The sequence below is a fragment of the Lepisma saccharinum genome, chromosome 20 (assembly GCF_977018435.1).
Source record: "Lepisma saccharinum chromosome 20, izLepSacc3.1, whole genome shotgun sequence".
NCBI classification, from domain to species: domain Eukaryota; kingdom Metazoa; phylum Arthropoda; class Insecta; order Zygentoma; family Lepismatidae; genus Lepisma; species Lepisma saccharinum.
In genome coordinates, this window is record NC_139248.1 from 13,650,576 (window position 1) to 13,676,722 (window position 26,147).

General features: G+C 39.2%; 1 protein-coding gene across 1 annotated transcript in view; it reads right to left on the reverse strand.

Annotated features, from left to right (window-relative positions):
* The window catches only part of LOC146003531 (neuropeptide SIFamide receptor-like), a 324,340-nt gene extending 307,935 nt beyond the window's left edge, over window positions 1-16,405 (reverse strand). The window contains exon 1 of the mRNA XM_083141821.1: window positions 16,095-16,405. Within this exon, the coding sequence (XP_082997947.1) occupies window positions 16,095-16,401 (307 nt within the window). The 5' untranslated portion in view covers window positions 16,402-16,405. The remainder of the gene's footprint in view (window positions 1-16,094) is intronic.
* Between the last annotated feature and the right edge of the window lie 9,742 nt (window positions 16,406-26,147).

Sequence of the window (26,147 nt, forward strand, 5' to 3'; positions counted from 1 at the left end):
GTCATGGCGCCCCGTGAATTCATTTGCGCCCTATTAAATCAATGTTGACTTCAATCTGAAAAAAAAATGGATCTAAAAATTTTCTTGCTCGTTTCGCTCCCAATTTATTATTATTTTCAATAATGCATTGTAAATTACCACAGAGAGAAATAAGACTTATCTTTATTAATTTTGTCTTCAATGCATGAACAATTGTTTTGAGGAAAAGGAGCGTGCACATTTCAGAGACAATTTATGTAATTATTGCTGTTGGTTTATTGTGAGATGGATAAATTGATTGTGTAATGTATTTAAATAATATATGTTGAATATACAGTATGTGTATTAAAAAAAACTTTGAATACGTACATAATTTAGTGTTGGAATGTTGCCTATGTGTGAAACATACATCGTGCATGAAAGTTATACATGTTAATATAAAAAAAATTATATTTGGGATGCATTTATCAAGCACTTTCTGTCCTTCAAAAATAGTTTGTGTGCTTGTTTTCCATTTTTAATGTAAAATTGAACATGTTGAAAAAATAATTCAAATACTTTGTTCGAACACAAATGCTTTAGCACCGACTTCTACCTCTTTTTTGCGTAATTTACGATAATAACGTTTTTATTATTATTATTGGTACGTTTATCCTGGTACTTCCCCCCCCCCTCCCAGACAAAAAATCGTGGTTGCGCCTCTGAGGGATAGAGAAAAGCATACTAGATGATCAAGTCATATTTAGCAAGTGCTGCGCATCGTCATGAAATTAAATGCATTTCCAACTGCTACTACTAGATGGCAGGACTGTTTTATTTTGTTTCTGACGAAATCAACTGTTTTGATTATAACAAGTTATCATGTATTTGAAATTAGTTAAATAAAATGAATCGTAAGGTTCATCAGTGCTTGACATAGTGAAAAATATTTCTCTATTTATGTGTTCTTATACTCTTAAGCTAATTGCCTTATCGTTCTTCTATATACCTCTTCCTATTTCACACGGAGCTATTGACAGCCATTATCTCGGGCCATTACACTTTGCCTACAATACTCGTACATATGCAGGGCGAAACTGACATGCCTAACCTACTTAACGCATGCATCTAATAGCATAAATGAACAACCCTAACCTATTCATGAGTTTATTTCGGCTATTAGATGTATGGTTCGGGTACGGAAAACATCCAACTGCTAGCACGTCGCGAAAATAGGTTGTTGACACCCCTAAACAAGGCATTCTATCCTAAGAACGTAAGTATGATTAGAATTGCAATTGCGAAAATAATGCATGTAAGTTTATTAGGAGGGCTAAGTTTCGTGCAATAAACATGTTTGAGAGAAACAGATTTTCGCGAAGTGTTAACAGCTGGAAGTGCCCCACACCAAACCTTATGCATACATGAGTAGGGTTGGCGGGTCATGTTTGGTACAGAGTGTCTACTCATCGGGAATTCCTTGAATTCCGGGAATCATGCGTGAATTATTGGCTCCGGGAATTATGCGTGAATTCTACGTGAATGTTTCTCCGTTGACGTGAAAAATTACAAATGTTATTAATCCAAATGAATTTTTGCACCCCCGAGGCAAGTTTTTAAGAGTTCAGCTTTTATGTTTATCGAGGAAGAGAAAAGGAAGCTGCGTGGAAAATAAAACAGATATCTCTCAATCCTTTTACTTTGTTAATGTCCTTTGCGGAACAATCTATCTGACAGAGGGAAAATAAGATATCTTGAATTTGATTAGGTAAATTTTAGTTTGAAATCTTTATACAATTAACAATTTTTCGTAATTAGTATATTCCCTAACATTTGTGACTTGTGTTTTAGATGTATTTCGAGTAAAATTTAATAGAATTAGAATTTTTGGATACATTGGAATCTCACAATGTTAATATATTTATGTTGGGGCGGTGGTGAAAGGCGGTAATACTCAAGGTTGAAATAGAGAAAGCATCTGCTTGTAGCCTTGATTTTTTGGAAAGTTCGCCTGGAAAAAGGGGAATTATACTTGAATTTTATTATGGGCCAAGAGTGGCCAGCCTGTGTTACCATGTATGTCCAAGTTGATATAGCTGTCTCTAGCCACTCATTTTCACGATCACTATATTGCCTCCCCGATGGCGTAGTGGTAACGTCGTCCGCTTGTAATCAAGGGGTCACGGGTTCGAAACCCGGTGGAAGCTCATAGTTGTTCGGATCCCACTTTAAACTGTAGGGCAAGTACCGACTAGCCTTACTGTGCACAAATTGGCTCAAAACAAAACACAAAATCAATCACTATCGTTTGTTTCATATCCGTGTTCGTGGATCAATCGACTGACCACGACGATGATGCTGAAGGTTGGAGCTCCGAACAGTCTTTTCATGAATTCCATTTGATCATCATCATACTCACGATCAGTATATGGGTGCACAATCAATGAGAATTTTCTGTTTATAAGTTTATTTATTCGAACCCAGCACCCTTTGATTCGAAGGTGACAGTCTTACCACTAGGCTATTCAGAAAACAGATTAATTGGGTGAATGTTTGTATGTCGTGAAAGAAATACCAAAGTGCATCATTTGATTCAAGTGAGGATTCCTTTCAGTCGAGATGCACTTCAATGCATCAGTTGATGCGTTTTGATGCACCTTGATGCGTTTTGATGCACAAGAATGCATCTTTTTTGATGATGCACTTAAACATTTCGTCTGAGCTACATAAACTCTGTAGCTCGGACCAAACGTTTAAGTGCATCATCCAAAAAGATGCAGGAAGCTGCATCAAGGAACATCAACTGATGTATTGAAGTGCATCTCGACTGAAAGAAATCCTCTCTTGAATCAAATGATGCACTTTGGTATTTCTTTCACGACATACAAAAATGCACCCAAATGCATCAAATATGAATCTGATTCTTTGAAGAAGCCATAAAACACACTTTAGTGCATCAATCGATGCATTCTGGTGCATCAATGGATATGATGCATTTAGTTTTCTGTGTGGTCCTCGAACCCTGAAGAAGGCGACGGAGTTTCCACTTTTCCGTCCGGGGGGCCTTTCAATAAGAAAAGTACAATCAAATGTTATTCTTCTTTTCTTTCCCCTCACAGTCTTACAACAATCTTCCTTTACAAAGAAAACGTCAATTAAGCTTACGAGTTATTCGATTTGGACTCTGGTTAGAAAATTTGACAGGGCGCAACAATTTTGCTCCGGCCCTGCTTAATTTATCTCAAAACTATCTTCCTTATTAATGAGGATAAATCCGATTTTCCACTCTGTCCGCTTGGAACGCTGACTGGTCAATGAGACACTCTCTCCGCCTGTCAACAGAGGGCAGGTCTCGAATAATTTCTCAGAGTGCAACGTTTCGCTGTTTGCGTCAAGAGGAAAAGTCGAGTTGTTGACAGTACATGACGTCGGCACGTGCATGTTGTTTACCTTCTGCAGATGATTTGTGTTGCAACCGCATAACACTGATGACATAACCAAGTCTTGTTCTTCTGCAGGGTGCCTCAAAAGAAATTGACAAAAAGCGAAAGAAGAAATCCAGGTGGTTCCTTGCGACTGCCGTGTGAACATTTTAATCAATGTAAATGCCTCTCATAGTCCAGTACTATGTGAAAAGTTTACCCCTTGTCTGAACCAATCACGAGTGCTTAAATATCACGGAGAAAAGAAATTCTTCGTCTTTCTTTCGAACGTATAGCAGATATGGTCTCTGAACTCGGTGAGAAGGCCTTTTGGATATATTTCAGTAGAGCTACAGAGCGTCTCAACCTTAAAAATCAGTATGGATTAAATGGGGCGCGGCGTTGCCAGATCAACAACGGAGTCGCATGGAGTCGCTGTTAATCGCTAATGATTGCGACAAATTTACTTCCTTAATATCGTATAGGAAATCATCAAAATCTATGTATTTGATGCATTTTGGAAACAGAAAAGATAGTTATCTCAAGATATGCATGTAAATGCTTATATTTCGACGTAACTATTTACCATTTTACATTTGCATTATATGTGTAATACACGCAACTATTGTTACTTCTATCCTTGAATATTGTATCCTTTACATAAACAGAATTAAATAAATGCAAAAACAAACATAAACATACATTTTTTACGGAAAATAAAGCACACTGCACTTCCTACAAACTGGGCCACCTGCCTGCAACCGAATTCTAAACTTGGTGACGCGCAATGAATTTGATACGCGAGACAGCCCGCATAAACAAACTACGATGCGGAATAAATAACGGTGCTGTGGAGTAACAATGCATTCTAAAAATAACTTCAAACAATGGTGAACACTTTTCTCGCTTGGTCTGCATGTGTATCGCGACAAACAGAAAAGTTTCTCGCTAACCAACTTTTTCGTGTTTCGGTCTGATGATTTATACAAAATATCCAATGTGTATATATATATAACTCTCCTCGTAAGCAAATTAATTCACTCTGGCGAAGAATATCATATCTACAAACATCATAGATCCCGTAGAGAAAAAACTGGCGAAGTTGTTCAAGCGGTTTGATATTTATGGCTTTTGAAGTATTTACTAGAAAAAAATATTAAGCGTTTTGCAAAATTGCATAATTATGAAAATTCAGATCACATGAATTTATGACAGGTTATATAATGCCGTCAGTAAATAGAGCATAAAAATCTCTACAGGATAATGATTTCACTGTTTGAAATTTATGACTTTTACATTTTGTAAATTTTGTAACATCTGGCAACGCAGCGGTGGTAGAGAAGGACAGAGCTATTGGCAAAACACATGTATTAGAGAGAGAGGGAAGTACTCCATTTACTTTCATACTGACTTTTTAAGGTTGAGACACACTATAGATACAGTGTGCCCATTCCCCTCAAGGCTAATGGCACGCCCCCCCTTTATATCATGTCATAATCCACATTAAGTATTTAGTTACGAAAGCGTGTCAAGTAGTATCATATTACTGAAAGTCGTTATTTTTAGCTTTACTTGATCTGCCCTCATTGTTATGAGCTCTTATTGCAACACGCGTGTTAGTAAATTTTCTTGTTCTGCAACAAAATTTTAGACTTATGCAAAATAAATTACCGAAAAGGGTTTATCAACTCTGTCTTTTGTGCAATACTTTGACAAATAATATTAGCTATGTTTATCCCATTGGCAGGTTAGGCTCACAAACCAACGATTCCGAATACTGCGGAAGAGGAACTGAACACTGTGTCTTTCGTAGAATATCTCTCTCTCACGTACTGTCCGACCACGTAAGGCGTGTCCACCTCGTGCGGACGAATCCAAACACGAAAAGGGGTGTTAGGTAGCAACACGCATGAACTAAGCTGTGAGATTGAGATCAGTATTTCGCTTATTAAAGCTCATTCTTTATTACTATGCTGATGTTATTATATTTAAAACTTCCATGGCTACGTAACAACAACCATAACAAAGTGGAAGAAGACGATTTTCACACAAGTATGTAGCCGTCTCCCCTACTTTGTCACTGGACTCGTCCAGTTAGCTAGCGCATGCGCATATGCATCTGTGGTAGCAACTATTATTGAGAATGCTTATCTAAATACTAAAAACGACGAAAACAATTATATCTGTAGTGTATATTTCGGATATATTTATCATAAATAATGATATATTTATTTACGAGGAAAGAAACTAACAATGAAATGTATGGTATTTATGTATTTATTTGCATCCTACATTTATATCCCTCTAAAATACTTGATTTTCTTGCAATACATTATATTATGTGCATTTTTGTCAAATGTGCACAACTATAGTACGAAAAGGCTAAATTTCTGTGTGTAGATTGGAGATGCCATCTAGTTTTAGCTTAATAAGCTCTAAGGAGAATAGGATGGTGTCGAGACAAAACGAGACTAACCCTTCGAGATTTTTGTCGATAAGAACGAGATCGATCTATATAATATCGATACTTACTACCATATAATCTCGTCTCGTTCGATCGATTGAGATTCGTTTTAAGGCCACTTATAGACAGATAGTCTAATGGAGACTGGACTTACAGATAAAAAGTGCGATCTGAACCACTATTTGTATCGAACCCGGGATGCTTTGATTACAAGGCGACTACGTTTACCACTACTCTATCGGGGAGGCATTCGTCTCATGGTAACGTAAATCAAAATTTCTTTACTCTGGTAATTAGAATTCAAGCATATTCAAAGGATGAATGTCTGGTGCTACCTTCATTTGGTGCAAAGGTACATAAACCTTAAACTTAAAACTCAGCTAGCTTATCTACAGGGTAGGGTTCTTTGTAGACAACGAAACCAGACAGGATGCCTTCCAATGGAGACGTTTAAACGAATATATTATTTAAACACAGGATACATGGAGTAAGAATTTTACATGATAAGCTACATTCTTCTATAATTTTCTTGTTTACAGTCAATTTTCATCTCAATATGATTTTTATTATTTATTTTCTATATTTGAATATTCTTCTATCCTGACTTCCTTCGTTATGGACAGATCTGGATCTGGACTTCCTTCTTAATGGATGGTCTGGACTTCCCTCTTAATGGACATTCTGGGTTGGGACTTCCTTCTTGATGGACGGCCTGGATCGGAACTTCCTTCTCAATGGACGGTCTGGATCTAGACTTCCTTCTTAATATGAAGGATATGGACTTCCCTCTTAATGGACGTTCTGGTTCGGGACTTCCTTCTTATCTTCTTTGTGAACTTCCCTCTGGATTTCAATTTATTTAGGTTTTGACTATTTTACGAATTCCTTTATCCTTTTCTAACTTTTTCCTTCAAGCTTTGGGAATAATACTAATATCCTCCCTTGGGGCTGCAATTGGAACGCGCCACCACTAACTAGGTACAACAGAGTGTATACTTGGTGCAGCCGATTGACATGCGCATCCAAGTAGGTGCTACAGTTAAACTGCGCAACCAAAAAGTGCTGTGGGGCGTCGATCAGAACGCGCTCGCCACTGATGTAAACAAAATTTCCGCTACGGGAATGGTAAATCAACCAAACAGATGCAATATCTGTTCAAAGACACAAACTGGTATCAGTGCTTTGACTTCCTTAATTTTCATATTAACTTACATGTGATCGTTGATTTGATTTATAAGATATATATATTAATTTACTTCTTTCATATTTATTTTTTGTCTTCTTATAATATATTCTATTGTTTTTCATCTTTCCAATTTCCTTTGTTCTTATTTATAGTTATTCATATATATTATGCCAATTCTTAACCTTGCACGCCTGGTGCTGCCATCTATATTCGTCTTTGGCAAACTATTCACATTACTTGGTCCTATTGGGTACGTAACACAATATTCCCCCCGATGGCCATAAAAAAAATTTGTCGTAATATATAATATATATGCAGATACATTTTTTTTTTCAAATTATATATGTACAAGTCTATTATTTCTTCTTGACGCTTTCTTTCTTCTCTTCTGTACAATTATATCTTCTAATGTTATCTAAATTCTCTCTCCTTTCTCCATCTGTTTTTATGTGCTTTAGAAGAACTGTATTTCTAAAAGTACTTATCACTTCATATGGGCCTTCATATATGAAAAATAGCTTTTTGATAGCTTTCTCTGAAGCTTTGCTCACCGGATGTGTTTTACAAAACACCAAATCTCCATTCTTGATATCTATTTTCTTAACCTTCTTCTCTTCCTTTGTCTTTCTTCTATTTCTCTTTTTATACAGCTCTAATATCACTTTCTTCATTTCGCTCTTTTGCTCCATCATATCTGGCTACTCCAATTCTTCAAACACATATGGTTCCTCCGTGTATCCGAGAAATAATTCAGCAGGGCTTCTTCCTGTTTCTTCTGACAATGCGTTATTTAACAATTTAGTTATTTTATTAACAACAGTTGACCATCGTGTATGGTTATCTTGGCAGTATGTTCTTAACAGTCTGACTATTTCTCCAATATAGTCTTTACCGGACGATGTCCTGCCAAAAAAGTAATTTTCATTTCACCCTTTTCTTCTTTCTGCAATCTCTCTGCAGATTATCAGTTAGCTCAGATTTTTCCGTTTCAAAGAACTCTCTCTCTCTTCTCTAAGTTGACCATCTAAGTGTTTTTATCAGCTACAATAATTCTTCACCTCAGCCTTGATTTCATATCAGCATGTATCTAGATATATTTATTTTTTGTAATTACAACCCATTCTCGGAATACAACCGATTCTTCTTTAACTTCTGGGATTACAACCCGTTTCATTTGCACTTTTCTAAATACATGATGACTTTTAATCGTCTAAGCTTACAAAGAATATATTTTACTGATACTATTCGATCTTCTTTCATATTTTCTTCTCCTTTTCCTGAGAGTTTTCTTCGTAATTAACTTCCTTCTATGCCTAACTGTTCTATCTTCTTCGTTCTTCTGTTCGTACAATTGAAAAGTTGATTTCCACTTTCCATATTACTTTCTTTGGCATATCTTCTTTTACAGGTTTGATCTTTCACTATCAGTCTCATTGTTCAATGGAGTGGTGACATAAATTAGCACATATTATTCTTTCCTAAGATATTACTTGCAGAATAGATTTTTCTCCAACGATGGCTATCATATAAATATCTTTTTACAGGAACTAACATTAAAGAACTAAAATTTTCTTCTTTCAAATAGTTGCCCAAACCAATAATTCCACGAATTTTTCTTCTGATGAACTGGAACTTCTTCATAGAACTTTAATGATTTTAGAGACGTACGCTTGCCAGTCTGTAAATCATAACATCTCTTTCCTTTGCACTATTCGGTCTTATTTGTTCCTTCCGATTCTTTCAGATAGTCGTTGCTTGTTATTATCTTGTTTCTCTTTTCCTTCCTCTTCTTTTCTTCTCTTTCTTCTATTTTCAATTCTATTCTTCTCAAGATTCTTCTTCCTCCTCTTCCAACTTTCTTCCAGTAAAGAAATTATTTTCATTTGTCTCTTCTTCCAATCTGGTTTCTGCCAAGATTTCTTCTTATGTTCTACGTTTTCATCAAATGCATTCTCTCCTTGTCTTTTCCGTTTCGTCTTCTTCTTCCTTCTCTTTGGCAAAGTAGCATCAGAATCCATTTGATCTATGCCGACCCTTTTTAGCATATTTTTAACTTTCTTCAGGTTCTTTTCTATTTTTAATTCCTTTATCTTCTTCTTCCATGTCTTTAAGTGAATATATCTAAATATCATTTTACTTTTCTTCCTTCTTTGTTTACATCTTCTACTAGGCTTATACGTCTTCTCCGTCAGAGACTCGTCACTGGAACTTTCTTCTTTCATCTTCATTTCGACATTGATCTCTTCATCATTACATTGACAACTAAATTTTTCATCCCTTTCTATTCCTCTTTCTTCTTCTTCTAGTTTCTCCTCTTCCTCTTCTTTGACCTCTTTAAGTTCCTGAGTGTTTTCTTCTCGTAACTTTATAGCTACTTCTTCTACCTTCCTGTCATGCTCGTCATTGGAACTTTCCTCTTTCATCTTCCAACTTCTATCTTCTATAAGGACCTTCGCTACTCCAGTCTTGCTTTCATTTTCTTCTATTCTGGAAATAGCTACCTCTATCTTGTCTTCGTTTTCTGCTATTCTGGAAACATCTACTTTTGTCTTGCTTTCATTTTCTTCTGTTCTTGAAACAACTACTTCTATCTTGTTTTCATTTGCATCTGCTCTAGAAGATACTGCTTCTATTTGCGATTTATTTTCAACAATTTTTCTTTCCATACTGTTGGTTCTATGTATATTCTCCTCTCTAAGTTTTGAAACTTCTTCCTCGATCTTCCTATTTATATCCACGCTTTTGTTTTCGATTAGCAGTGTTGTTTCTTCTATCTTCTTTTCCAATGATCTTCTATTTTCTTCACATGTCTCTGTTATTTTCTCGTACATCTTCTTGCTTTCATTTCTTACTCCTTCTAATTTTCTACTATTTTCATCGAGCCTTTCTTTCACTTCCTGGTTATTTTCTTCTAACTTTTCTTTTACTTCTCTGTTGTTCTCATTTATCTGCATTGACAGCATTCGGAACATTTCCATCAAGTTTATTTCTTCTGTCTTCTTCTGCTTTTCTTTTAGCTTTTCCTTCTTGCATTCCTTACATGTATAATCTTCTTCCCTTTTACTTATTGCTATGTATTTCTCCGTTCTTATTCCTTCGCACGTCCAATGTTTCATTTCCTTACATGTGACACAGAAAATAATTTCTTCCTTGTTTCCTTCCTCTCCGCAACAAATGAAAGTTTCCCTTTTTTCTCCGTCTTCCTTCATTGTAGCTTCTCCATTCTCATTTCCATCTTTATCCTTTTCCTCCATTTTCAATTATTCTTTCTCTCTTCGCTGTCTGGTTCCTAATTCTCTAGCCCCACGTTGGGCGCCATTTATTTATTGCTACCTTCATTTGGTGCAAAGGTACATAAACCTTAAACTTAAAACTCAGCTAGCTTATCTACAGGGTAGGGTTCTTTGTAGACAACGAAACCAGACAGGATGCCTTCCAATGGAGACGTTTAAACGAATATATTATTTAAACACAGGATACATGGAGTAAGAATTTTACATGATAAGCTACATTCTTCTATAATTTTCTCGTTACAGTCAATTTTCATCTCAATATTCTTTTTATTATTTATTTTCTTTATTTGGATATTCTTCTATATGTACTTCCTTCGTAGTGGGCAGATCTGGATCGGGACTTCCTTCTCAATGGGCGGTCTGGACTTCCCTCTTAATGGACGTTCTGGGTCGGGACTTCCTTCTTGATAGACGGCCTGGATCGGAACTTCCTTCTCAATGGACGGTTAACGAATGCCTTTATCCTTTTCCAACTTTTTCCTCCAAGCTTTGGGAATAATACTAATATCCTCCCTTGGGGCTTCGATCGGAACGCGCCACCACTAACTAGGTACAACAGAGTGTATACTTGGTGCAGCCGATTGACATGCGCATCCAAGTAGGTGCTACGGTTAAACTGCGCAACCAAAAAGTGCTGTGGGGCGTCGATCGGAACGCGCTCGCCACTGATGTAAACAAAATTTCCGCTACGGGAATGGTAAATCAACCAAACAGATGCAATATCTGTTCAAAGACACAAACTTGTATCAGTGCTTTGACTTCCTTAATTTTCATATTAACTTACATGTGATCATTGATTTGATTTATAAGATATGTATATTAATTTACTTCTTTCATATTTATTTTTTGTCTTCTTATAATATATTCTATTGTTTTTCATCTTTCCAATTTCCTTTGTTCTTATTTATAGTTATTCATATATATTATGCCAATTCTTAACCTTGCACGCCTGGTGCTGCCATCTATATTCGTCTTTGGCAAACTATTCACATTACTTGGTCCTATTGGGTACGTAACACTGGTTGATGCTTCTTGTGGAGCAACTTATTTTTTTGCTTTGTTTTTTATATGTACAGTCACCGTCAAAAAAAATGGGACACCTAGATTCTTCCAAGGCGTTTCGCGTGTTGCCTAACTCTACGGCGGTGAGAGATGCTGCCATTGAAAATGTGCTGTTAAAATCCATTTTTTCGCCGTAAAGTTAGGCAACACACTTAAAGCAGAGAAGCAAGTATTTCAGGATTTAACTGTCCTCATTTTTATTGCCGGCGAGTGTACTTTTTGCATTTTTTGTTTAGTTAACGAGTCGAGAGGGAACGTGGCAGACATTTGGAAGCTGAGACGAGAACAAGACTTATTTCTGCATTCACGAGACCACACTGTGCCAAATATTATCCTCTCTAGTCTCGGTGTCTCTGTTAAGAAAAATGACAGTCAGTAGTGCCAACTTCAATTAAGTTTCGAGAGGGCAAGATTGATATAAACAATACTTTATATTTGTAACTATGCATGTAATATCTCTTCCTCTTGGTGAATTTTGGAGTCGGTTGGGTTTGATTGCCACACCGGAGACTCGGGTTCGATTCCCTGGGTGAGTGATTTCAGGTGAGCATTTTGTCAGCAAGGGAGCGGCTCTGGGGTTTACCCAGCCTCTGAATAAACGGCTACAGGGAAGGTAATGGTGGTCGGAGCATGGTGCTGATCCCATCACCTCGACGAATTTGAATGTGTTGTGTCGTACCTCTACATCCCACAGTATGCCTTCCAGAATTTTGCGGGGAGGGGGGGGATTGTCAACTTGGTGACCGACAACTTGGCCATGTTGTGAACGCAATCACGTTATAGATGGGGTTCCTCAATGATCTTAATGACTTTGAAAATATCTGCATGTTGTATTGGATGAAGGGGAACAAGTGTATAAGTTTGCTAATTTGAAAAGTTTAGAAAATAACGTTATGTGTGTACTCTAATATTGTACACATATTCAACACATTATTGTCTATTTTCGTAATAAAAAACAGGGTAAATATTGTCCGTTTCAAAAAAGTCAGATATTTCATATAAACGAATTGAATAGCGACACTATATTGGAAAATGAGTATTTACGTCTTTTTTTCATTTTCACATTTTTAAACGTAATTTAAAAATAAATGTTGTCCGTCATTTTGTGCGCTCGCCGACGTGGTTCGCTTATTTGGAAAGCTTTGAACGTAACTTTGTGTGTGTACGGGCTCTAATATGGTATTTTCTTAAAAATAAAGTGAGTAAGCAATAACCATTTCAAGGTAGTTAGTTAGATTTCTTGTATAAACGAATTCAATAGCGACTTTATTTTGAAAAAGCAATATTTACGTCTTTTGTCATTTTCACATTTGTAAACTTAATTGAACAATAATTGTTTTAGTCATTCCCCTCAAATTCCTACCTCTCCGCTGCAATAAATTCTGATGCTCATGTTTTGAAATTCCAAAAGTCTAGCATAATTCCCTTACAGTTGTTTTAAGGGTGAAAATAAACTTACTTTAATTTCCATAGCAACGTCCGTTTCCATGGACAACAACAAGCACGGCAAGCTCTAAAGACTTGTTTGTTATCATGCTTCTAAACATTTAGTTAAAACATGCACGATGTAGAAATTTTTGCATTGAGTATATCAATGTATACGTAATTGTATCTGGACTGAATCTTCTTCTTAAGTAGATGTCACCCTTGTTTGAGGCACCTTTTCAAAACCAGGAGTTCATTCATCTGTGTGCTATTGATCTGTGAGAAATACAATGTATCTCGACAATTAAGAATTGAAGGAAACTATGTGTGCTGCAAAAAATACCCGTAGCAACGGTTGCTAAGGACGTGAAAAAAGGGCATTTTCACCCTTAAGGAAGGGCGAATTGAGCGATTTCTTTAATTTTCTCGGCGATTTCATGGGGGTCGTAATCGGGCATTTTTCGCGTCCTGGGCTTCCTTTATGGAGAACATTTATGTCAGTGAGTCAGTCAGTGGTGGGATTGGGGCTTTATATATATTGGATGTGAGCCTGCCCCGATGGTTAGCACATCGCGCTACGACGCCAGGGGTCCCGGGTTCGAGTCCAGGCCTGGGCATGGGTGTTTGTCAGTGTCCATTCATCAATTTCATCATATCATCACTCATCCCCATTTTCGCAAATTAGCCAAAAGAGGCATAAAAAATCGAAGTAAAATAAAGCAAGCCAATCAATTAGAGACACTGATGTCCCTTTGCGATTGATTCATTAAATAAGGATATTTTACGGCTCTTTTCTGACACTTTTGGCTAATACCAACGGTGAGGATGAGTGATGATATGATGAAATTGATGAAGGGACACTGACAAAGGACACCCGTACCCAGGCGGGGATTCGAACCCGGAGGTTCCAAAAGATTGTCCCTACACAAGTTTCCTGTGATCATTTCATTTGCATCGTTCATTTCATGTTGCAAAGAAACTGAATTGACTGTATTGGTGCTTTAAGTCCACTTTATGCACAGTATGGCTAATCGGGACTGGAACTACAGTTTAAAGTGGGATCAAAACAGCTATGTGCTTCCACCATTACAAAGAAACGGAAAGCTTGTTATTTTCATTTTCACCAACACAAATTAAGTTCAGTTAGTTGGTATTCGAACAGAAGTCAAATGAGATTAATCGAAAAAAAAATTAGTGTAAAATGCAGGAACCAGTTTATATTTTCATGTTCTTCCATTTAGATACATGGAAAATAAATGTTTTCACAGTTTCAAAATTCCAAAAGAATTAGTTTACATGAGAACGACTAAAATTTCTCCCTAACTCTAAAGCTTTTCTTTGAACGATGTACGTAAGGTTAATAACAATTGTGTTGGATATTGACTCATCTAGTGGATACAGTAACAAATTATCCCAAGTATATAATAATAATAATCATATTGCAATAATATTTTAAAATTTTAGTACTTTTAATAATTATTATTTAATAATAATAGCATAAAGATGCTTATAATAATTATTATTATTATAATTTCTACTATTTTATTTTTATAAATAGCTTGCTCCCCCTACAAAAATTTCTGGCGACTTACATGCTCATGGTCGCATTTCAGCCTACAGCAATAGGTTATTGATTGTGCATAAAATGTGTTCTAATAGTTTTTCTAGAGTGATCGATGTTTTCCATACGACGCGAGGACGAGATAAGACCGAGATAAATCTCGTCTCAGTCTCGTAATATACAGTACAAGAAACATTTAGGTAGATTTCACACCGAAGCAACAAGCGACATCTATCGCGTGAGGATTTCACAAACCGAACGCAGTCTTGTGAGGCCTGTCATGCCGCTACGGTGTGAAACGTTGCTCTTGATTGGCTCGTTCCCAAGCGGCATGTGTCGCTTCGGTCTGAAAGCTGACATATAGGGCGTAACTGCAAAAGCTATCACAGTGTGTACAGGCCATTAAAGCAAGCAACTTGTCTTAATAACGTCTTCCTATTTGACGCCACGTCATGACGCCGCGAACACTCCTAAAAACGTAATTGTATCCTGAATGTATGCAATCGCGCTGTAGAGGTTCACAGTTGCCACTAATAGTCTAACTTGGCAATACCAATAAACAAAAAAAAATACCTGTCTTGAAATCTTCTTAAAAAGGAAAATACCTGTCCTTAAATATTCAAATAGATAGCGGTAGTTTCAAGTATCATCAATTTATTTTTAACTTCGTTTTTCTTCCTCTTTCGGCAAATCGCGAAGATGAGGATGGGCGACGAAATGATGAAGTTAATGAAGGGTCACTCACACTGAACACCCATGCCCAGGCCGGGATTCGAACCCGGGGACCCCTGGGCACGATAAATAACAAAAATCATTCATTCATTGGAGCGATTCCAATCAGTGGCGTGCCCAAAGGGGAGGCGGGAGGTTGTGGGAGTCATAAGCCCCCGTTTGGCCCAGTATTCCTAAGAAAGAACTAGGGATGGACGATATTGGAAATATGATATCGCGATATATCGTCAAGAAAATATCGTTACAGACGGTACGATACGATATTTTTCCGTATCGTGATATCGGCGATATATCGTCTCCACGATATATACCGCCAAACATCGTGACGATATTTCGCCGACACGATAGATATCGCTGAAATATCGAGACGATATATCGCCCACACGATATATATCGGCAAATATCGTGACGGTATAACGCTGACAGGATATACCGGTATATCGCTGAAATATCGAGACGATATATCGCCTACACGATATATAGCTATCGCCAAATATCGTGACGATATATCGCTGACACGATATCCCGGTATATCGCTAAAATATGGTGACGATATATCGCCGACACTATATATATCGCTGAAATATCGAGACGATATATCGCTTACACGATATATATCGATAAATATCGTGACGATATAACGCTGACAGGATATACCGGTATATCGCTGAACTATCGTGACGATACATCGTCGACACGATATATATCGCTGAAATATCGTGACGATATATCGCCGACACGATATATATCGCCAACATGTCGTAACTATATATCGTCTAGTTGATATCGCCTGGACGATATTTTTTCAATGTCGCGATATTTCGTCTGGACGATATATCGCCCAAAACTAGAAAGAACGTACAAAGGCAGTTTTCCTGGCAAAATGAGGACTCGGTACACAGCCTCTTGTCCCGATTTTTGTATAGGTACAATCCCTAAAGGAAAAAGAAAATACACCAAGAGTATAAGAAAGATGAAACTTGGTACTTACGGACAAAGATGTTGGACATGAGGGTTGCAGGCAGGCAGAAAACAACCACAAGGATATCAGCAACCGCCAGGTTGACAATGAAGTAGTTGGTGACAGTTCGCATACGTGGAGACCGGTACACGACCGCGATGACGAAACAGTTCCCTATCAAACCCACAAGAAACACCATGAGGTACGCCACACAGTACACCACAGTCATCACCATAGAGTGTCTATAGAAAAGGTCAGGAGGGGCTAGAAAGTAATCGGACCCGTTCGCAGGACCGCTCGCATTACCAGCACCGTCCATTGCGGCTTCGAGATCCATAGTATCATCAATGGAGGTTAGGCTGTGGTTGTTCACGACAAGCTCCAGTATGGAGCCTCCAGCCGTTTCCAAGATTCCAGTAGCACTGTGTTTATTGTTGATATTGTCGTCGTCGGGCCTCGCGATTGTGTGCACTCTCTGGAACAGTCCTTCCAGTATTGTTGGCAGCATTGTTGGGGCGTCTGTGCTGGTATAGTCGTCGGTGATTGCTGGTTGCTTCTGGGGTATGTCGTTACTACCCCGAGCGTCCAACCCGGGGTATTCCGATTCTGGCAGCCTCAGCGAGGCCATTTCTAGAGGTGACGGCGCCGGTAGCTGATCTAGACTAGGGTCCACCACGCTAGACGTTAACGCTTTGATGAGTGCCGTGGCGGCTAAGACCGAATCGTTGACTGACATCGTGAGCTTAACGCACTTTCTTCGGGTTTCGGATTGCGTAATCCGGTTTCGAAGCCTCCTGTATGTTAACCTACACTTCTGCGATGACAGATTCTCGTATCATCTCAATAGCGCCTCTTGTTCATCGAAGAAGTCACGTGTTTGCGATCTTCACGCGTCGAACTCTACCAGCCGTGTCTTGTCCCGCTCGCGCCCGGCATTCAAACGTAAAGGCATGTTACGGCGGCAGCAGCGCGAAACTACGGCTATGGGGGCAGTGTTGCCATCCCCTGAAACGGAAAATTTCCCATTTTCTTCCCCGAACGTTCCCGATTACACCGTTGGTGGCTCTAGTAGGGTAAAAAAAAAAAAGTCGAGCTTAACGCGCTAAAATCCTTGGTAATGCATCACTCATCCATGCCCGTAGCTTATCTCTTATCAGCAGCCGCCATCCAAAGGCGGAAACATGAGTGATTAGAAACCGTGAAGATGTATTCCTCAGTTCATTACAACTTATTATACAAGATGTTTAATTCTGCTAAGGAAGTAAAATTAATTATGCCCTATTTAAATTAGATGTATGTAGGGTTTTGGGGGGCTTTGACCCCCAGACCCCCCCGCCTCCCTCGTCCATGCCTGAACCCATTCTCATCGTCAAGATTTTCAGAATGAATTAATTGAATTGTTGTTTTAAGTCTACTTTATGCACAGATAGGCTAATCGGGACTGGACCAGTGATCCAGACACGTATGCGCCTTCACCGGGTATCGAAACCTCAACCCTTTCATTACAAGGCGACGATATTACCAGTACCCTGTCGGGGAGATTGGGACTGGGCCTACAGTTTAAGGTGCGATCTGAGCAACTATGTGCTTCCATCGGGTTTTGAACCCGGAACCCCTTGTTTACAATGCGACAACATTCTACTACGCCATTAGGAAGATAGAATAATTGGAAGCCAGTGGCGGCGATTGGGTTCCAAAACCGGGGGGGCAAGGTGCCAAAATGGGGGGGCAAAGACAGTACATTTCCCCGTGTAGAAAAAAAATTAGCATAGTGTGGGGGCAAAAGTGGCAAAACGTAGGGGGGCAACTGTCCCCCATCTAATCGCCGCCACTGATCGGAACTGAACCTTAAGCGTAAAGTGCGATAGGGACCTAGACGGCACGCGTGGCGTAGTGGTTAGCACAGTGTACTACGAAGTCATGGGTTCCGGGAATCCCGGCATGGGCATATGTGTTATCGTATCATCACTCACCCTCATCGCCGCGATTAGCCAATGAAGCTAGAAAACAAAAATGAAATTGATCCGTGAACCCATTGATTACAAGTCGACGACGATTACCACTACCCCATCGGCAAGGTCAGGAAATACGGACAGAGAAAACCACCGAAACTTCCCCCGACTGGAAATTTTCGTGCCGCTAGTGGAACTGTCACACGTATGGCAACACTGAGCTGGGATGCTTCGAGTGCCGATAGTACGCACGCTCAGATCTGCTCCTCCCCGCCCTCCCCCGCCACAAGCAGCATCCTATTTACTATACACCTCGCGTTCGATCGGGCTCAGACGAAACGGAACGTGAGACAGACAATTTTTTTTCTTTCGCCAAAGCGAGAAAACTCTGTTCCACTTCCTAGTTTTTGATTGGTCGGATTTGAAATGAACCCACCGAGCTAGAAAACTTAAGTTAACTGGGTGAAGTGTCCCCCAGTTAGTAATTAAGATAAGATTCGTAAAGAAGGGGGAAAGAAGAGGCTGAATTTTATTGCAACAATGCCGACCGTATTGGTTCATTGTTAGAGCGGATGTCACAGTTACCAGGTCCTGGTTGTTCTTGCCAGCTTGTTTGCTCTCTGGGTTAATGTCGCTGGGACTGAACTTATAATTCTGGAATACACGAAGTTGTAACAGGGACAGAAATATTTTATACAAGAGACTATACGGTGACGTACCCAAATGGGGATGGGGGGGTCATACCCCCTTTGAACCATCATTCCTAAAGAAAATAACGTCAAAGTCGGGAAAATTAGGGCTGACTGCTAAAAAAAAGTTATTCGTAATCGCCCTCACCTTTCGAAAATCCTTGGCACTCTATATAAATTGACTCGCACACTTTCGACTTGGGATGGCCAAACGGATCCGTATCCGAAAAATCCGTATCCGTTTGGATCCGGATCCGATATCCAAAAGTTCGAGATCTGGATCCGGATCCGAAAATTCCAAATCGGGATCCGGATCCGAGTCCGGGTCCTAAAGTTCCGGATCTGGATCCGGATCCGAGAGTTTCGTATCTCAATCCCATTATAATATTACCACACCTTAAAAGGTATTATGATCTTCGGTTACAAAGAAATTTTTCATTAGTTAGTCCCACAAGATTTGTTTTTCAAGTGTTGTTCCTAAAATACTTTCCTATGCATCGGCTAACACACTCGTGCACAAAAATAATCTTACTTGTTTAACATAAAATGTCAGAGATGATTTTATAAATGCCATTGAAACGAATATGTATGTATTCATTCGAATGTATTGGAAATGGAAACACACATAAATGTGAGACATTCCATTCCAGGATGAAACTATAACCCATTTAAAAAAATAAAAATGTTATACAAACATTATGCAATTGTTCTACAGTTACATTTTTAAAAATTAAAATAAAACATTATAATATATGCAGTGTTATATAATTACAAAGTGTAAGACTAACAGTAAGTGTATTACTTACAAATCGCGCACGTGCGCGCGCGCGCCCACACACACACACACACACACACATATATATATATATGTATGTATGTATGTATGTATGTATGTATGTATGTATATTATATATATACGGCATATGCATATTAGCAGGTAACAATATGTTATAAACACATTCTTACTTTCCAAAGAAGCGCTCATGTGGGATGGCCAAACTGATCCGGATCCGGAACCAAAAATTCCAACCGGATCCGTATTTGGCCATCCCTACTTTTGACGTGGCCTTTGGCCATGTCTTGTACGCTCGCATGCGTGACCATCGGCCACGTTATGTGGTTTCTCTGTGAAACGCCCTCCCTTGCCCGGGAAAACAAATGCTACCACTACCTAGATAGAGGCGGCAAAATCTCCCTCGGACAAGCGAAATAGCGTTACGGTCCAGGTTAAGTTCGTGTGTAGGAACCGGTGACCGACAGTGCATAGTGATTAGCCATATCGAATAAAAACAAATACATATGTACTTTCAAATAACCACCTCCTTACCTGTAGCCGGGAAGCGGCTAGCTGCATACCTGAAAATCACGGGTAGCGACATGCGTACGAAATGATATAGCCCAAAATTAACATCAAAATAAAAAGTATATTCTATTCATAACCAACAAAAGATCAGTTTACTACATCTCCCCCTCTTTCACTCTCACTTTCACTCACAGAATCAATCCTCACGGGGTTATCGACACAAAGAATGATACATGACATGTACAAGTGTTATGACGATAAGCCCTAATTATTGCATTCTCAATTAATTTTACCTTACTTTTTGTCTAATCAGGTAATTTGTGATTTTGGTCCAGTGCTACTCAAATCCTAGCCAGCCCTTACTTAAGTTCACCTTTTTAAAAAAGAAACTAGTCGGCGCGGTGACAATACATTATTTGATCAGCATAAACAAAGGCGTCTCAACGGCAATTACATTCACGTGGGCGGACGTTTTCCTTTACAAGACCTCACGTGGTTCCAAACATAACAAATAACCTCCGTTGAGTGACGCAAACATAAACTCTCTAGCAGGCGGGACTTAAACACTTCGCCGCGACGAGCAATTCATATTACCAGGCAAATACTTTTACCAAATAATCACACATGCGGCCTGACATAGCTAGCACTGACACATAAAAAATGGACAAACCTCAAGTAGATTAAACAATTAAGTGGGCGGCGCTTTACTCTAATAGTACGCACTTTAAACAAATACAAAGGAGCACAAACAACAATAAATTTAAGACCATTAAAAAAATATCACAAGGAATAAGAAAAATTGACCTGAGACGAATAAATTACAAATGACAAGCGCGACGGGAGTTTGATATAAAATTTCGAGTTGAGTGGGCGTTTTCAAAAAGTTTACGAATTTTAAGGGCGTTCTCTAAATCAATCGGGCCGTCACGTGCTGACAATCACACAGATGAATACATTACCAACTCTCAGCTTCCGAGGTGCATCCTGGCGTCGTTATGGGCGATTGAAAAACACATAGTATTCACACGGAAGGTTTCCTTGGTCGCAACGATGAAGATGCAAAAAGTGTTCATACTTCTGGTTCCTCGGTTTCTCTTCCCCTCGGGATCGGTGGTCTGGGCGTCGGGACGTCAACGTGGCGGCTGGTAGGCATCATCGGCGTATCAATAGGACGGCGTTCGACGTCTATCTCTCTCTCCATGGCGGCGGATAGGCATCATCGGCGTATCAATAGGACGGCGTTCGACGTCTCTCTCTCTCTCCATGGCGGCGGATAGGTATCATCGGCGTAGTCTCTTCTGACATCGGGCGAATCGACGTAACGCCCTCATCTCTCTTCTTCCTCTAGCCCGCCATAGTTTCCGGTGTTCCTCGTTTCTCAAAAAATTATAAACGGCGTAAGGTAATCACAAAAACACGGTCTCGCTTCAACTTCTCCCAGCGGTTGAGGTAGGCGCACTCGTGTAGACTTACTTACTGTCTATCACACACACTGGTGTTCGTAAAACACAACAAAGTCCACTGTACACGCAGAGGTAGCTCGGAGGTGCTCTCGTTACAAGAATCGCGGCAAAACTGTACACGGGGAGGTAGCACGGAGCTGCTCTCGCTACAAGGATCGCGGTAAGACTGTGTGTCGAAAAACCATGTCCTTCGTTTTATTTAGATTTTGAAAAGAGACGCTAGGCGTTCGTTGAAGTGACGCTTCCGAAGAGGTCATTTCACTTTGCTCTATTGTCTCCCAAGTGGGACGAGCCGTGCTCGAAGTTGAGTTTGTGCGGATTAAGCCTCAGCCTCGCTGTCGCCCATAGCTCAATTGCAACCGGTGTCCACAAACTGATCAATTACAACCGATTTGATCTGGCGTCCGTAATTGTTGCTTGATCGCGACGAAACTCCACACATCCGTCCTTGCACACATGCCGCTGCGCTGGTATAGGTTTCACGTGAATCTGACCGCTGGAAACCGAGCTATTTAAATGTTTGTCATTACGGTCGAATTTCCTAAGCTTTAGACGCATAACGTGACCCTTCAGGTGCTCACCCTTAAGACACGTGAACGTCTCGTTCCTCCCGTCGGCTTGGCAAAAATCAAATATGTATTCTTACAACTTAAAACTCTCAACGCTTTGAATCAACACATTTTTTACCGCTATGGACAATAATAATAATAATAATAATGACGTCGGTAAATCTGACTGTCACATCTCAATAATTGTAATGTTTTGAAGATGCGTGCATGTTGTATTGGATGAAGAGAAACAAGTGTATAAGTTCGCTTGTGTGTGTTCGTGCTCTAATATTGTACAAATATTCAACATATTATTGTCTATTTTCGTAAAACTGGGTAAATATAGTATATTCTGACGCTCATATTTTAAAATTCGAAAAGTCTAGCATACAGTAGTTTTCGGGGTGAAAATAAACTATCTTTAAGTTTCCTAGCAACGCCCGTTTCCATGGTCAACAACAAGCACAGCAAGCTCTAAAGAATTGTTTGTCATTATGCCTCTAAACATTTAGTTGAAGAAATCACGATGTAGTTATTTTCGCATTGAGTATACCAATATATACGTAATTGTATCTGGACTGAACCTTCTTCTTATGTAGATGTCACCCTTGTTTGAGGTTCATTCATCTGTGTGTGATCTGTGAGAAATATAATGTAGTTAGACAATTGAGAATTATAGGAAAGAATGCGTGCTGCAAAGAATGCACGGGGAAACTGTTGCTAAGGACATGAAAAAGTGGATTTTCACCCTTAGAAAAGGGTCAAATGAGCGATTTCTTAATTTTCTCGGCCTTTTGGGACGATTTCATGGGGGGTCGTAATCGGGTATTTTTCGCCTCCGGGGCTTCCTTCATGGAGAACATTTATGTCAGTGAGTCAGTGGTGGGATTGCGGCTATATTGGACATGTTTGCTGAAAAACCTGTCTAGATGTTAGGGTAGGGTATAGTTCTTTACAGCTGCCCCAAACTTCAAATAAAATTTGAGCAGGGGCGGCGCCAAAAATATTGCAACAGGTCATTCAGCGCCCTTTAATTTTCTTCCGCGCCCCCTTTACAAAACCTGATTTTCAACCGAACACACTGTTTTGATTGATTCATTTGGTTTATTTTGCTTCGCATTTCTGCCTGTTTTGGCTAATCGCGAAGATGAGAATGAGTGATTCTTCTTCTCTTGCACTACAGCCCTTGGTGGACTCTGGCATCAGAAACAATCTTCCACCACCTCGTTCTGTCTTGAGTTACATTCTTCCAATTACGTACATTTATGAGCGATTGTGATGAAATTGAAGGGACATGCAAAGAACATCCATGCCCAGGCCGGGATTCGAACCCGGAACATCTGACATCACAGCGGAATGTGATATTCACTCCGGCATGGACGCTGGCATCGAAAACACTGTTATTCTTCACTGAGAATGAAAAAGTTTGCAATAACCCCTTCGCCCCGCCAATAGTACTTTCCGATAACCATACATTTGCTTAAATATACAGCAAACAAGTTGTTATTGACCACTAGTAAATGATCCTTAGTAATCGTGCAGACGGCCCCTGTGGCGGAGTGGTTAGAACATCGCGCAATGACGCCAGGGTTTCCAGGTTCCATTCTCGGCATGGCCATGGGCGTTTTTCGTGAATATTTCTTCAATTCCATCATCCTCATCTTCGCGATTAGGAAAAATTGGCAAAAATATGAAGTAGAAAAAAGCAATCAGTAATCGTTCACGTTTGATCATAGTTACGAAAGAATTTAGTAAAAATTACCAAACTTAGTTTATAAGCTCACCAAAACCAAGCGTGTTTTGTCAATTCCGCCAAAGGAGGTTCTGTCTTTGTTGCTGTGTCATATTGCGTCATGACTTATTATAACTATGTCGTCATACTGAGCATTAAACAAAGACTACTATTATTATACGTAACCGACAAGCCATTGATCCTATTCTAAAAGAGACACCGAATTTACTTTCCTGTATGTGGTCGTTAACAAGCAAGCAAAAATTAATCAAATCATTTTAGACTACGTGAATTGGAAGCAACTTATAATTATTTAATTATGTCAACGGCTTTCTTCCTACATAATGACACGTTTTCGAAGCTATTTATCCAGGTAAACAGAAACCATTATTAATATTCTTCAACAATGTACGTGGGTCGTTCAATATATAAGTTTCCGTATGCTGCAAAAAAATTTATTTTTAAGATACATTAGAAAACTATACATACATGTGTAGGAGGATCCTTCCTCACTTCTCCACATAATCGCCATAGAGATTCAGGCATTTGTCTGTCACCACCCTAGTATTTTCACATATAATTTAGATTTGGGATTCTGTCATTAGCCCTCTACAATTATATATACTAATGGCTGACAATTTGACTACCTTGATTATTGAACCATTCGCCCAATTCAGAGGCCTTTGTGGGAAGTACAAAAATTAAAAGGTAAATTTAATAAATTTATTGATGAATTATCTACTAGAAATTGGTCATATGTAAAAGCAGTAACGTCAATAATAGAAATCTTCCAATAACAAAATTTAGTATAATATACACATGTCCGATTTACATTAATTTAAATTAATGATACAACCAACCCATTTCATACAAGGCCAAATAGATGTACCGGACTTAGATTGTGTTCCATATTTTATATTATTGTTCCGTATATAATATATTAGTCAGCAATTTTGGATGGAGAAATCGTAAATCTAATTAGATACCAAATGAACAAGACTAGTAAGTATCGGCCAATCTGAAACGACCATCTGCGCAATGGTAGTATTAAACATGGAATAACTAAATAGTGCACAAATGAAACTAATTAACTAAATGAAGTATTATAATTCTTAAAATAAACTTAAATATATATTAATTATACCACCATTACACAGATGACAATCTCAGCTAACCGATTCCACCAGTCCAAGGTAGAGCTACGACAGGTAACCCCTACCGCTGCCAGAGTAAGATAGAGAGAGAGAGCTCCGCAAGCCACGCGAGAGCCCTCCCTTTCCATAGTCACATGATTGGTGACGTATTACTTCTTCGAACAAGGGAAACAAATGAATATCGAATTGCACACAATCTAATTTATGTTCCTTTGCGAGCGAGGAATAGAGTTACATGTCCCACCGTCGCACCAATTTGTCCATCCCCTTTGCAAGAAAATCAGGGCTCTGGCTATTGAGCACTATTCTCACATTACGCTTCACTTCTTCATCTGTTTCGAAGCGGTAACCTTGCAATCCAGACTTTAACACCGGAAAAAGATGGAACTCACTCGGCGCTAAATCGGAGCTGTATGGAGGGTGGGGCAGCCGTTCCCACCCCAATTCTTCAATTTTGTGTTGTGTTTGCACTGCTGAGTGGGGGCGAGCGTTATCGTCTAGAAGGATGACACCAGCTGACAGGAGACCTGGTCGCTTATGTGTTTTTCAGTTTATCCAATGTTTGACAATAACTGTCAGCATTAATTGTTCTTCCTCGTTCCAAAAAGTCCATAAGCAGAACGCCCTTAGCATCCATGCTTCTGAACTCATTATGACGAGAGCCCGCGTTTTCCGAACAAGCATTTACTTTTCGCCCTTGAGCGCATGCGCCTTCACGTCTGATAACGAATCGATTGTTGTTCCTTGTAGACGAAGGATGGAGCTTGTCAACCATGTGCTTCTTTTTAGTGGCATTGCTTTATACAATATTTTATAGCACAGGGAAACTTATATATTGAACGTCCCTAATAGTTACAAACGTATGGTATCGAGATGGAAGTTTTGGATTTCTAACCTACAAAAGTGTGAAATTGATTTTAGAACTAGGTCTAATCCCGATTAACTTAGCCAAGCATTAAGTAAACTTCAAAAAACTTTAAACGATACAACCACAGTGGATTAATCCTCCATAAAAGAATAGCATTGGCCGCCCCCGCACCCACCCCCCGTGGCGGAGTGATTTGCACATTGTGCTACGACGCCAGAAGTTCCGGGTTCGAATCCAGGCTTGGGCATAGATGTTTGTGATTGTCCATTCATCAATTTCACCATATCATCACTCATCCCCATCTTCGAAAAATTAGCCAAAAGTGGCACAAAAGCGAAGTAAAATAAAGCAAAAAAAAAATAGCATGGCTCCTT